A 15,462-nucleotide genomic window follows, 5' to 3' on the forward strand; every position below is an offset into this window, starting at 1 on the left:
GTGTGTGTGTGTGTGGGTGTGTGTGCGCACATGCATGTCCCTAAAAATATAAGTTTGCCTGTTTTCTGTATATCTAATCACTCTAAACCAACACAACATGTTCATGTGCGTGCATGTGTGTGTGTGTGTGTGTGTGTGTGTGTGTGTGTGTGTGTGTGTGTGTGTGTGTGTGTGTGTGCTGTCAATCAAGCCACACACACAGACATACCAAACCATTGGCTTGGTTGCTGATGATGACATATGAGTTCCTGGCCTTGGTAATGGCTGTTAAATCTCATAATTACACGCTTCTTTATTGCAATGCATAATGACCCTGCAGCACTATTGGACAATTAATTAAGATTTTCAGCCCAGGCTTTTTCGGGCCCAGATGAGGAGGTGGAATGAGGTCTAATGTTCTTGTCTTCGAGCTAGGACATTAAGGCATGATGGTGTAGGAGAGCTGACTGTCTCTCTGTGTCCATTCGTTTTCATCTCTGTCTTTCTTTCAGTCTGTGTATCCCTCTCTCTCTCATTCTCTCTGTTCTCTCTCTCCTTGTTGCTCCGATAGTTGAGCCTTTCCTCTCGATGCTTGTCCTGGATGATGATATTGGAGACCATATCTCTAATCTGTCAATGGTAAATTAATCCCTGTGGACGTTCTGTGGTCCTCTCTCTATGGAAAGCTAGGGAGGATTAAGAAGATAGAATCAACACAGCCTAATAATCTCATATTCAGACAGCGGGCCTGGACAGGGGACTGCTGGGTTTTGTTTTAAAGCCACAATCAGCGAGTTTCTATTCATCCATCAGTAGTGCTCTGTCTCGCTCCCATTCCACAGTTTTACTTCTCATGAACCTTATATGTAGAGTTTGGTTCTGCTTTTAAATGCAAATTCTGTCTATGAGGGTGGAAAGTAAAGTTGACAAAATGTAGAATTTAAAGACATTTTCTAAAAAGCTGTTGATATGGCTGCTGCTTTGAGCTAAAGATTCAGGAGGAAATATTTTCGGAGGATAATAATCCCCAGATATATACCAATAAACCCACAGATCAATAGACTGTCACAACCCAGTTAATTGAACAAACTGGGAAAATGAAGGAATCACAGGCTAGACAAGAATAGATAGATAGATAGATAGATAGATAGATAGATAGATAGATAGATAGATAGATATTTCCACCTCCTTTATGCAGAAAAATGACTAACTGCTCTGATGAATTGTTTTAATTTGGGATATGGTGTACAGTGTTGCCAACTGCCAAAGCAAAAATGGTAGTTACATACTTGGCACTTGTACTCTGTCTGATTTCATGTAACCTGGAAGACAATTTAGTCATATCATAATTACATTATGTTCTTTATTCTTCAATTCTTATTACTATTGTGAAGTTTTAGTATTTAGATGTGTCGGTCAGCTACACCTATGTGTGTGGGGGGGGTTGTGCGTGTGCGTGCGTCAGAGAGAGACAGAGCTGGTGTGTGTATAAGCTTTACTTTTAGGTGAACACATGCTTAATTCCCCTGACAGTTTTGCACACACACACACACACACAAACAGTGGTCATTCCTGCCTGCCTCAGCATTGTGTTGTAGGGCATGATGCAGAGGTAAAGCATACACAAGGAAAATTGATTAATTCAGTGAAAGACAAAGTAAAGAAAAAGAATGAAACACAACAAAACTGATACTGGAAATAAGCTGAGATATTACAAAATGTTAATTTCACCGAGACATTCTTATACAGTGCAGACGTGAGCAGTCATCCTGACTCCAGAGTCAAGACCATACGGCCCCAGTGGAGCTTGCGGTGCGATATGCCCACACATTGTCACCCACACGCTCCTTGACATAGCCCTGCCGGAGCTGGAAGTGGGTAATTAAAATGTAAATATTGATATTTTATTATTTGAAATAGCTCCACGGCAATGCTCTTAATGTCACTCCATCTGTCGTCTCCGCGGAGACTCAGGGTTGCCCCCGGCGACCGGCTGCCCCCACCCAAGCCACCCCGAGACAGCAACAGCTATAACACTCGACAGCCATCTCTGTGTTGCTGCGTCTCCATTTTGAGTCTAATTAAGTGTTAAATATTAGCACCCGCAACCACAGAGCCAGCACACACCGCACACACACCACACACACACACAATACAGCGCACAACCCTCCACCTCTGACTCTCACACACACACACACACACACACACACACACACACACACACACACACACACACACACACACACTCCCTCCCAGAGTACTCATCTCCACTACAGCAATGGGAAGATTGTAAGTGTTAATCTTGCAGTGCTGATGATGGTGTCTAATGTATGCAATTAACAGTCAGCCAGGGCTGAGGGTTTGGTAATTAGCTGGCTGTTCACACTGATTAGAGGCTACCGCAACCCTATGACTGCTCCACTCTCCCCGAGGCCGCACAGAGGAAAAGGGGGGATGTGGTGGGAGAGGGAGAGAGGGTGGAAGGGGGGAAGGAGGAAGAAACAGGAAAAAAATAAGATATATTATGAGAGGGGATGAAGGTGAGGATGTGTGGTTGTGTGTAAGAACGGACAGATTCTGTAGTGAATTGTTAAAAAATATGTCAGTTATTCTTTTAGTTATTCCTTTAGACTAACTCAAACAGAGATGAGATGAACCTTTATCAAAACCTGTTTTAGATTAAAAACCAGAACAATAAAATATGTGTCAAGCACAGGATTGTGTCTTTTGTCTTCATAGAGAAAATGATTCAGCTTGACCTTGACAAACAAAAAATTAGAGTGATACAATAGGAATCCGATTATAAACTGTGCCCTGTTCAGTCACACAACAAAACATTAGTAACAAAAAAACTGTGACATTTCATCGTTTATTATCCAAAGATTTACAGATCACATCAGGAAAACTGATTATCAGCAGTTTGTTTGAACTGTCACAGTGGTTATGTTTGCCAATAGAGAAGTGTCAGTGACGTCATTCGCTTCCATCTTTACCGACTTCCTGGAGTGAGATATCTGTACAAGAATAATATTTCCAAGTAGAACTGTACTCAGTAGAGCCATAGCTCCACCAAGGCCCAAATTCAATTAAGCTGCACCAAATTACACTCTATTAAAGAAATCAGTCACCTAAATGTACCTGATTTTTTAATCAAACCCCTTGAATTGTTACCATCTGTCCGCCCCACTGTTGTGAAGGTGGTTTCTCAGAAATCTCCCCTTTCACTGGAGGATAAACTGATTCCATTTTGGCGGTCGAAGGTCAAGGGGACTGTGTCTTCACAAAATACGTGTTTGGCCTATTGTGACTTAATACATTTTATTCAATTTGAAGTCTTCACTACTTTTATTATGAGTGTGGACAGACCTGGGTGCAGCAGGCAACTCGACATGTTGGCAGAGGCGTACAAGTGCGAGCAGGTAACTCTAGTTGTTCAGAATTTAAGTGACTGTACACTTGTACGTACGTATCTCTAAGTGGGTGTGGGTGTGTGCTTGTGTGTGTTTGTGTGTGTGTGTGTCTTTAAGCCCTTCTAAATTAGCTGGTTCTCTGGGTAGATTTGTTTCCATCTCGATGCGCATCTCTGTGTAATTGGGTCAGCTGGTGGATGTGTGTGTGTGACAGAATTTGCCAGCGTGCTTGTCGTGTGCGTCATTTCTTGTGTGTGTTGTTTCAGCTTGGCCAAAGCCATCACGGGGGGTCTGTGTTCATTTGGGCCGGCGTCTGGCCGTATGGTACAAAACAGTTTGAGATACACAGACACACAAACACACACTGGAAAGCATCACAAGGGAGCACTTGCCTCGCCCAGCATGCAATAATGTGCACGCTAACACAAATTTTTAACACAAACATATACAGAGGGTGGTAGGAGAGAGAAAGAGAGAGAGAAAGCACCGGAGCTATGTGGTGTGCATACACTGTAAAAGAACACACGTACACACATGCAGGGCGGCGATGTGCTGGTAGCTGTTGGAAACTTCACGTGTTCTAATTCAATCTATATCTCAGTGGGCCAGTAGACTTAAATCTGTCCCCTGCAGAACACAATACTCGGACATGCTGCACATACAAACTCCACCGTCCTCCCCTCACTGACAATATCAACTACACAATCCACTATATAACTGTTCACATCACAGTTTTTATGACTTGTTTTAAATACCCTCTAGTAAAAAGATTAACAAATCATAAATAAACAAATCAACAGTTAACAAATAACAAGTCAACAATCACTCATCACACTGTTGAAGTGCCTTCGGAGACCACATTGGCAGCACACTAGTATTAATGTCTTTTCTTTTCACTCATTTGTTGAAACGTGGATCTCTTGTCAAGGATTCCCCTCTTACAGTGCACGTCCAGTTCCCCTCGCTGTGCTCGGTGTGAATTCACTTTTACTATCTTGTGTTAGTTTGAATGATCTCACTGAGTCTACGTGGATTTCTGCGGGTCCTCCCACAGTCCAACGACATGCAGATTAGGGTTAGAGGTTGAATGGAGAATCTAAATTGATTGTGGGTGTGAATGTGAGTGCTAATGGTTGTGAGTCTCTGTTTGTTGGCCCTGCGATACACTAGCAACCAGTCCAGGGTGTGCCCACCTCTCACCCGATGTCAGCTGGGATTGGCTCCAGCCGCCCAACAACACTAGACAGGAGAAAATGGATGGATGAATAATGTATTGTGTTACATTGCTGTGACAATGTGTGAAGCGCACTCTTACAGCTTCCAGACTGAGGACTCTTGATAACTGTGTTCATCTTTGCTGTTGAATGTGTTCTCTCAGGCTATGTTCAAGTCGGACAGGAATTCCTTATTACAATCTGTGGACTAAATTATCGTGGTGAATTATATTTTGGTGGTTTTGCAGGCGAGCGCTCACAATGTGATACATAAGAAACTACATACAATTGAACATGAATCATGAGATCGTTAGAGATAGAATCTACTTTCATCTCCTCAATTTAACTAGTCATCTCTAAAATAACACATACGTGCCAAAGATCTGTTATTATTGCTACGGTTTCAGAATATAGAGGCAGGCAATGTGGTTATAACTGGGACCAGATCAGCATTGCATCCAGTTTTTGCACCTGTCATATTAATCCTTACCCACACGTGTAGAAAAGCCTACAATAGGCACCATCATTCAAACAAACACAGACTCGCATGCACATAAAAAAAAAGCTTCACAAATGCCACAATCTGTACACACACACACACACACACAAGTGCCTGGGTCCCCATAAGCATCACAATCAGCTCTCACTGGTTCCCATTTGCCCTGTAACCACAAGAAAATAAATATAGGCCTCCTGTACATGTGTGTTTGTGTGGGTCCGTGGAGCAACTGGGGCGTGAGAGAGGGCTATCCTATGTGTGTGTGTGTGTCAGTGCCAGACTGTTGTGCGGTCTCGGGTGTAAACGCGCAGTCAGGACTCATTTGGCAGACAAACAGGCCGCAGGGTGGCTGGGGAATCGGCGTGTGTTTGTGTGTGAGTTTGTCTTCATGTGTGTATCAGATTGAGCAGAGGGAAGAGAAAAGAGAAAGAACGCAGGAGCGAGCAGCAGAGGTTAAGTCTGTATGACTGCACTGTAGCCTCTTTCTGTCTGACCAATGTGCGGCACAACACACACACATATCTATACACACACACTTACATATATACACACATGTACATCAGTACACTGGAAAGTGTTCAAATTTATGCCCTGATTTAACCTGATTGAGTTACTTTCATAAAATATAAAACGAAAATCCACCTTTCGTTGTCGCAAACAGATTTTGTAAAGAGAACCAACCAAAATATAATTGTTGTACAGATTTGTTCAGTTCATAAAAAGTTACTATTATGTCGATGTGTTCACTCAGTGTTTTGTCTCTGGACAGAATAAAAGCCATTTTTAGTAGTAATGATGCAGCTAGCTTTAGTCGGACATGGCTCATTAAATTAGACAGTGTTTGGCTTTGGACGTTTCATGTAGAGCTGTGAACAGATTTCTACAGATCTGTACTTGAGGAAAACAAAAGCTGAGAAAATATAAATAGTAGTAAGACACTTGGTGTTGACTTAACTTAAGGAGAAATACACACCTATCTTTACTCCAGACCTTTAAACTTTTCAGTCTTTTCTGAACCAAAATTAAAGGAGTTAAAGATACCTCGGACCACTGTTCAGACCAACATACAAAAAATGAAGTCCCATCAAATGAGTTGGTGTCTGTCTCACCATGTCACACAAAAATATATCGTTAATATTTCTAATCAAAGCTGTAAACTTAATTTCTAATGTAGTCCTGTACATGTAGCTCAGCCCATCATTGCCACAGCAAACACCACAGTAGCTACAAAAAATACCACACACACACACACACACACACACATAGTTCCACACATAGTACGTGATGCCTTATCAACAATGGGCAGAAAGGAAATGTAATTAGAGCCAAATAAGGAACCTTCTTTTGTCAAGTGAAATCACAGGTATGAAAGAAAGGTCTCCACCCCTCCCACCACCACCACCATCTCTCCGTCTAACAACTCTCCTCCTTTTACTTTCTTCTCTCTCTTTCCTGCATATCTCTCTCTCTCTCTCTCTTTCTTTCTCTCTCTCCATCAATACCTCTCTCTCTCCATCATCAGCACTAAATTCCCATTGATGTTTCTTTTCTTCTGCTGTATCGATCGCTCCATGAGAAGGAGGGGAGGAATGGAGGAAGGGAAGAAGGGAGAGATGGCGTTATCTGTTAATTAATTTGTCCTGAAGCTGGCCGCCTATTAATCAGACAGATAAGAGGCATTGGATAGCTGAACGGCGCAGACAGGCTGGTGGGGAGGGGAGGGGGTCGGGGAGGCACACACGCACACGCACACACAAACAGAAGTACACATAGAGACTCACAGAAACAGATGTAAGGGAATGTAAGCATAAACAAAGTATAAACATGTGTATAAAGCAAGAAACCCACAACCTTACATTGCAATTATGTTTATTATGTTCAAATAAACTGTATAAGCATACAAATCTTTCAAACATCACCTACCCACACTCACACAATCCACATCCTGATAAAAATCGTTGATGTACCTCAATAAGAGAAGCTGCACTTTCAGCTCAATAAATTAATCACGAAGCTTTTAATTATTGGTGTTTCCTTGTGTGTTTATGTGTGTGTATTCTTGCACGCTTGTGCATTTTATATGTAATTACCACGAGATGTTTGTTTACAGTGAATGTGCGCAAACCTTATTATTAAAGAACAGCAAGTCGTGAGGACATGTTTTGGATGACATTTACATTATTTATTTTTTACATTAAATGGACTGCTGTGTACTTACCATGTGTGCCCCCACTGGCCACAGATCAAATTCCATCAGAGCGATGACGATTGATTGAACCCTACTCCCAATACGAGAGCCCTAAAACACACACAAACACACACCCTCAAGTTAAAACACACAACCAGTGACACCATTAAGTGATATTAACCCCCCACTCATGTCTTCTTCTCTTCACTTGACCTGAGGGTTTGAACAGATTCAATAAGTGCGTGTGTGTTAATTTTAGCAATGGCAGCGCTTATTTTCCCTGCCGACGATGATTGAAGTCCTAAGGACCCCCCAAAGACATCTGCCTCTGTGAATGAGATTTGTGTGTATGTGTGTGTGCGTGAGAGAATGAAGACCCCCTTAAGAAATTCACCTCTAATCCCTTCTGATGATTTCATTAAGTAGAAGAAGACACTGCCAGTTGGCAATGATACTGCTTCAGTGTGGTGTGTGAGTGTGTGTGTGTGTGTTTCTGAGTTTGTGTGTGTGTTTGTGTATGTGTGTGCGCGTGTGTGTGTGTGTGTATAGATCATACACATTTGGTTTGATTCCAGTGTTATGTATGTGGTTTTATGCGTATGTAAGTGTGTGCGTTTGTGTGTGCTGTCCCTGCAGCCGTGTCTATCTACTGTACACATGTGTGTGTGTCAGTGTGTGTGTGCTTGTTCACAGTTGTAGATGGAAGGAATTACAGCACATTACAAACAACAATAGCCTGCAACTTGGACATAATGAGACGCCTGCCATTACCCATCAACACACTGTGAGATAAGAGCCCCTAATGCACCTGCACACGCACAGACACACACTATCGCACACCTATCATCTCAAAAGGGAGGCACACGGCAGCAGATGTTGTTGAAGAAATATCTCCCTCCTCATCTGCCTGCTTCTCCTGGCAGGACGCTCCTCTCAAACACACACACACACACACAATCCCACACACACACACATACACACTATAGGGCTGCAGCGAGGTCTGACAGGTGTGCTTACATGGGCCACTGTCTTTGCCGGTCCTATAAAGCCTAGCGCGCACACTCATACAGACTAGAACACACAGGCAGGTGTGAATGGACAGGTGTGTGAGCGGAGGACAGCTGTGAGGAAAGGTGTGAGTGGGCAGGTGTTCCATTAAAGAGACAGACAGGGAGACAGAGGGAGAGAGACAAAAAGCAAGAGACTGGTGCATTTGAATAAGAACGTAATCGGTAGACATTAAAAGAGGAGTTCAGTAGAAAAAGTAAGAGTAAAAACAGACAAAGCAATTTAAAGGCAGAAAGAAATTGTGTGTAGACAGACAGAACCTACAGACAGATGTATGTATCAAGGTGGTGGGGGGGGGGGGGGGGGGGGGGGGGGGGGGGACAGGTGGAGCCAGAATCAGACACACAGATGTTCAGTGGTAAACACTGACAGATAAAAGGGCATGGATTGAGACTGGAGAGACAGACGAATATAGACGTAGGCAAATAGAAAGACATGGATTGACACCGGAGAAAGCCGTAGTTTTGAGGCCATAGCAGCAATTAGAGTGTGTGTGTGTGTCTTTGTGTGTGTGTGTGCAGCAGCGATTGCTAGCATTGATCCATGGAGGTTGTGTCAGGGGGAGATAAGGCCTGCCTTTCCCCAGAGAGCAGCCCCTGGGCATGAGGGAGAGAGGAAGAGAAGGTGGTCAGCTGGATGGACGGGTGGATGGAGTGGAGGGAGGGAGGGAGGGCAGGGAGAGAAGGGAGAGAAGGGAGGAGGGATGATCTTGACCCTCTCACTAGCATCAAGGCTCCTTCATTCCCTCTTTTCCTCGTTAGATTCACCTTTAAAGGCCAATTAATGGACTTTGCCAGCATGACTATATATTAGCAACAGTATCAGTAGAACAGCATGTGTCATTGCCAAACTATAAAAAACAGTGTGATAGAGTAAAAACCAGACTGTTAAATCTCTTGCTGCTCTTCTTTGTTCCTAGGTTTCTCCACACTGTCTTTGGCCGACCAGATGAGTCTTCTGCAGAGTGCGTGGATGGAGATCTTGATCCTGCGCGTTGTGTACCGCTCGCTCTCCTTTGAGGACAAGGTTAGTGACTTTGATGTCATGATTTTCTCTTGCTCTCACGAAATTATCTCTTTTTAGACATATAGCACATGTTAATTTGCAACCTCTCCACCTCCCTCCTTTTCTTTGTTTCTCCAGTTGGTGTACGCTGAGGACTACATCATGGACGAGGACCAGTCGAAGCTGGCCGGACTCCTGGACCTGAACAACGCCATCCTTCAGCTGGTCAAGAAATACAAGTCTATGAAACTGGAGAAGGAGGAATTCGTCACTCTCAAGGCCATTGCTTTGGCTAACTCAGGTTAGAAATTCTTATATGATCATCTACATCTGTGTGTGATTGAGTTTGGGAGCACATGACTGAACAGGGCTGGTGGAGAAGTAGTTAATCCCAGGAATCCCCCGGTCCCATGGGACTCATTTAAACTGAATCATTAAAGGGCCGTCTTCAATACTCCACACAAAACACACACACACACACAAACACACTCACACACACAAATATGACACATGACACACAGCTATTTTATTTAACATGACATGTCAAATCTCTTACTTTTGTCTTATAAAGTCATGTACAGTTGTTATTATCATATTCATAGTAACACAATAGTATTTTTGCACTAACAGACACAAACACACATAAACACACACCTCCAGCCTGCAGACTACCACCCACCCCTGAACAAAGTGACCATCCCTTTTACAATTAGCATAGTCGTCTCTTCAGATGCCTGTTAAATAAGGTGAAATCATTAGAACCCAAAGTCCGTCAATAAAGCCCCCTCTCTGATGTATCCAGCTGCATCGACAGCTGACTGACACACACACACACACACACACACGCCTTCTTCCTCCCGTGACCCGTCTTTTGAACTTTGTCTTGGAAGCCGGCCAGCTCTTCAGTACTCTTTAATTACAAGGGGGGAGCTGTCAATACAATGTGTTTAAATGGGAGAGCTTTGAATAAGGAGGGAGGGGCCTTTTGTTCAGATTCTGCCACCATCGACGCAGGCGGACATACACACATCGCAGCACGTTCACACGCATGCACACACACAAACACACACATTCTCTCAAATCTGCCAGTTTCATCTCTCTGACACATGCATACACACACACTCACTTTGCTGTGTGCTTAAATGTGAAATACTGATAAATGTTTGCTTACACACCTACAGTGCATACTGTCATGCACATGCAGAAATATTGACATATTATTCTCCTTTGGGCTACGTGTGACAATCAATCTCTTGGCTCTGAACGAGAGTGTGAGTCTGCAGGCGTATGAATGTTGCTGACTGTCTGGAACAACAGTATCGATGATGATCATGATAAAGATGATGATGAATCATGTGGCTTTACCTGGTCCTTGTTCCCTTTAAGCCCATCGATGGCCCGACATAGTCAGAGTCTGGTTTATACTTTGGTTCAACTGTTAAATTGTAAAATTATTGTTGAAAATAAATTCACTAATAGTTAGGCTTCCTTTCCTTTTTAAGGACAAAAACTTGCTAATTCAGGTTACAGAGAAAACAACATAGATCTTTTATTTTAAACGTTTTTCTAACATATGACTTAGTTATACAGTAGTTTTAAGTTGCCAAACAAACCTAAGAGTTCATTTTACTTTGGGAAAAATATTGTATCTGATTGTTTTAAAAAACAACATATAAAGAGCTTATTTCTAAGAAGGCGAAACCCAAAAAGATTTCTTTTTGGCAACATTTGTCTACATAATAATGTACAAATTATAATACATTTTCTGTCGATTTAATAGTCTATAAATTACGTACAATCTAATTATTAATTGGTATCATTGTTAGCACAATGTCAGAATACACATCATAACAATACTGTTCAGTCTGAATGTCCTGAATATATAGATTTATTATTTTACTCTGAAAATGGAAATGCCATGTTCCTATACAAGTCTGGCCATTTAATCTCACCCAATAAATGAACTGAAACAAAAAACAAATCAAGATTAATCTCCAGAGTAATGCCTCCTCTAAAGCTTTCCTCTGTTAACTCACATTTGAAATAGTCGCTGTTTGACTGATTGAAAGGGAAACAGCTGACACCAGAACAGGAACTTTGCATCGGTGGCCAGACTCTCTAACTGCTCTTCAAGACAACAGATTGCTAGCATTAGCATTTTGAAGGGCACTGACACTAATTAATTCACAGGATGCTAATCGTCTGCATTAATGAAGCCAAGCCTTAAGAAATGTTAGCAAACGTGCCCCACATGTAAAGACAGCTAAACTAGCCATCGGAAACTGCAGGCGTGTGTGTGTGTTTGCGTGTGTGTGTGTGTGTGTGTTTGTTTGTGTGTGTGTGTGTGTGTGTGCGCTCTGTTAACGTGTGTTTTAACAGCCTCATGTGCTCGTGCTCATTAAAGTCTGCTGTTTTACTTGTGAGTGTGGTGCAGGTCACGGCACAGGCGGCAGCCATGTTTACCAGCTTTAATACCAAACACACAATATTAATCAAAAACTATTTCAAACTCATTAAACTTCAGTTTAACTTATGGTAATTACCGGCTGTGAGTCAGGAAACCACTTGAATTAAGAGGAGAATAGGATTAGTTTTCATTGTTACTGACATTAGTGCTCTTTAATTTGTAGGTTTTACCTGCTCGTCCTGCTTAAACTGAATTAAATTTTATTGTTAAATATAATACTGTGTTAAATAAGCAATACTGAACAAGGAGGCAGCTATATATTTTGCCTAAAAGATAAGGAAAATAGTAACAAATAAAAATATAAGAAATTTACATAAATGAATGCCCCCATCACGTCCTTATTAATGTTTTCCACCAGGCAAATTAAAACAAAAATGGACTAAGCACTCTTATTTATGCCAGGAAAAAGTAGGAATATTTGAAAACCGATTGAAGCTGAGTTTTCTATTGATCCCTTAAGAATCCAACTCAACCGTCTGGTCCTGCATACTGATACATGCATTACACTCTATAGATCCAACACGTTTTATTTGAGAGTGTGTGTTTGTGTGTATGTAAGCAGGTGTGTTCGCACATTTTACGTGGAATTTATTTAGTCTGCAAGGTATTTTTCATGGGTCTCTTTATGTATGTCTATGTGCACCCATTCCTTTGTGAAGGTTGTGTATTTGTACCTATCTGGTGTGTGAGCATGTTTGTGAAAAAACGATGGAAAGATCTCAGCTCAATATAGTATTATAAAGTCCAGAGATGATCTCATATACAAACAACAAAGCATAAAAAAATGGGTCACGTAGAAAATGCTTTTATTGAATAACCCCTATAATCTGACGCGGTGCATCCAAATAAATGAGACAGTAGAAAGGGATTTATAATAAAGAGTCTTAACTTAATTTTACTCCCCTGACGTGTTAAATGTTCTCCCACCCACCAATAGACATGGATTATTTTGGGAGGTCCATGCAGTTCACGTATATGGAGTTTCTATAGAGTGGGTGCATTAAATCAACATTGTTATTATAATGTGTGTGCACGTGTGAGTGTGTGTCTCTTTATATTAAACACCTTAGCATTTATTAATCGGTATACATTAACTTATAGCTCTTATCCTCTCGACAGATCTGTGTGCATGTGTGTGTAGTGGGTGTGGTGGGCGGGGATGGGGGGTTAGCCTATCAATAGTTGCCTTGTGATTATTATTTAACATGCATGTAATCATTGATCGGACACATTGATCGGAGGTTGAGAGCTAAAGGCCAGCTCACATTAAGACTTTGCCTCCCTAAGGGGCAATATGGAGCATTATTATTGAGGGACATTCTCAGCCTTTACCGCCTCAACCGCTGAAACACACCTTACATGCCACCTCAAAGAGAGATTACAGACATTTGTAGCCCACTACTCTCTCTCTCACACACACACACAAAGACTCTCAGGTGTTCCTGCATCTCTCCATCATTCTGTGAGGGGATTTCGTTTTTTTTCCGCCCACTTGTCTCTTTGTCCGTCCATTCATCACACCCACAGATCCACACTTAAAAGACAGAGAACAGAGCAGCTCCTGAATTTAAAGGCCCATTGCTGGATGGTTCCAACTTATAGCTCTTATCCCCTCATGGTGTTTCAAATTAAAAATGTATGCAGACATTTCCAAAGGGTGTGTACTACAACGTACTACATTTACAGTCAAACTTTAAAGGCTAATTCAATCATTAAGATCATAAGATAAATAGCAGTAACACCAGAGACAGAGGGGGCACACACACTGACAGAGACACATAGTGAGACTCTCTGCACTCTTCATATACCAAAGTCACATCAAGTGTCCCTTGCACAATAGGTTGATGTGTGTTTAAAAATGTATTTTTTTTAAATTTACATAAATGTATTTCCTCATTAAGAAAGAAAGAAAAAACATTTCGTACACATCCCCCAACTTTATCCATACATGTCCTTCTGTTAATAATAATCTTGTCTATTTTCCTTTCATTTGATGAATCAGAAGTCAAGCTACAAAGCTATAGTTACACGTGTGCAGAGACTCACACTTTAATAGATGAAATGTACAAAATCTGATCTTTAAATATTACAATAGGTCCTTCAGGAAGGGACTAGTTTTAATCCAATAAAACAAAAAATGTTGGCAGAAGTGGGTGGGAGCATATTCTATAAGTTGTATTTTAGTGTATTTTAATGTTATTATCCATATTTACGTTTTTCAACTTTCTTTTTCCAGACTCCATGCACATTGAAGACGTGGACGCAGTGCAGAAGCTCCAGGATGTGCTCCACGAGGCCCTACAGGACTACGAGGCTTCCCAGCACCAGGAGGACCCCCGCCGAGCAGGCAAGCTGCTCATGACCCTCCCCCTGCTCCGTCAGACCTCCACCAAGGCTGTGCAGCACTTCTACAGCATCAAGCAGGACGGCAAAGTCCCAATGCACAAACTCTTCTTGGAGCTTCTGGAAGCCAAGGTCTGAGGAAAGGGAAATAGATGGAGGACAAGCCAGACACCAGTCTGAACCACCTGAGCTTCACCTCAAAGTCTAAACGGCAACGTTGAATGACCTCTTTTTCTTTTACACACACTCTTACCCACACCAACACACACACACACCCTCAGAGAAATAAGTCCCTGAAATACGTCCTTCTGATGCATCCCCCTTTGAATAGACAAGTAAACTCAACCTCTTACCTGAACCCCTGAAGTCTATGAGAGAAGAGCGGTCACTTGACCTTCTGTTGTGGGGATAACGCTGACAGACTGACATGGACACCCCCCCCACCCCCCACCTGCAGTATTACTAAGGAGGATTTCCTTTTAAGACTATTAACAGTCACAAAACAGTTTCCATGGTGGGTCAGAAAACTGACGACAGCAAGGCGGTCTCTGATGCATCTAATAACGATGAAGACGTTATTAATGACAGAAGCTGAAACGAGGATACGTTTGAAAGTGACTAAAAACTCTTCAATTTAGTTCTGAGAGACTCTTGAGACTGCACTCTTGTCCCCCTGCCCCGCCCTGTTTCCCCCTTCAGAGTTTTTTTTTAAGTGTTCACAAAGAAAACATGTGGGGGAAAAATGAACACTAAAGAAGTATTTATGATGTTTGTTGTCAAATAACTTGTACAATGACATTTTGATGGATGGAAAGAAAGAAGAGGAGATTTGCCCTGCCAAAGAATGGAGCTCATCCATTCAGAGGATGCCAGCAAACTTTACTGTCACAACCCAACACTCTGCTTCTGGTTCGATCTACCGCTGGTGTTCAGTCCTGGGCGGTGAGAGCGCTGCTGGTTTTCTGTTCCACCACTTATTTCACTTTGTTGTGGTTGGAATTTAATAAACCAGCAGGGCTCTGACTGTCAACGACCAGGATTGTAAACCACAGCTGTAAACACTTTCTGCTTCTCCCAAAAATTCAGCTCCTGGTTTCCAATGACTCCCCCTACTTCAACTTTTGCCGATTGTTTTGATTTGTTGAGGACCAGTGACCCTGGCCTCCCCAACTTGTCAGTATTAGCACAATATCAGTGTTTCCACACTTGACGTGGTTAGAAATTGTTTCAAACATTCTGAACACTTGAGGAATGATAAATACTTTAAAAAGTAAAAATACAACTGAACA

At 42.0% G+C, this 15,462-nt stretch overlaps 1 protein-coding gene across 1 annotated transcript in view; it reads left to right on the top strand.

Moving 5' to 3' along the window:
• esrrga (estrogen-related receptor gamma a) overlaps nt 1–14,311 on the top strand; it is a 131,486-nt gene extending 117,175 nt beyond the window's left edge. The window contains exons 9-11 of the mRNA XM_053428483.1: nt 9,278–9,384; nt 9,502–9,664; nt 14,067–14,311. Coding sequence (XP_053284458.1) covers nt 9,278–9,384; nt 9,502–9,664; nt 14,067–14,311 — 515 coding nt within the window. The remainder of the gene's footprint in view (nt 1–9,277; nt 9,385–9,501; nt 9,665–14,066) is intronic.
• The last annotated feature ends 1,151 nt before the right edge of the window (nt 14,312–15,462 follow it).

This window comes from Pleuronectes platessa, chromosome 1, assembly GCF_947347685.1.
Source record: "Pleuronectes platessa chromosome 1, fPlePla1.1, whole genome shotgun sequence".
NCBI lineage: Eukaryota > Metazoa > Chordata > Actinopteri > Pleuronectiformes > Pleuronectidae > Pleuronectes > Pleuronectes platessa.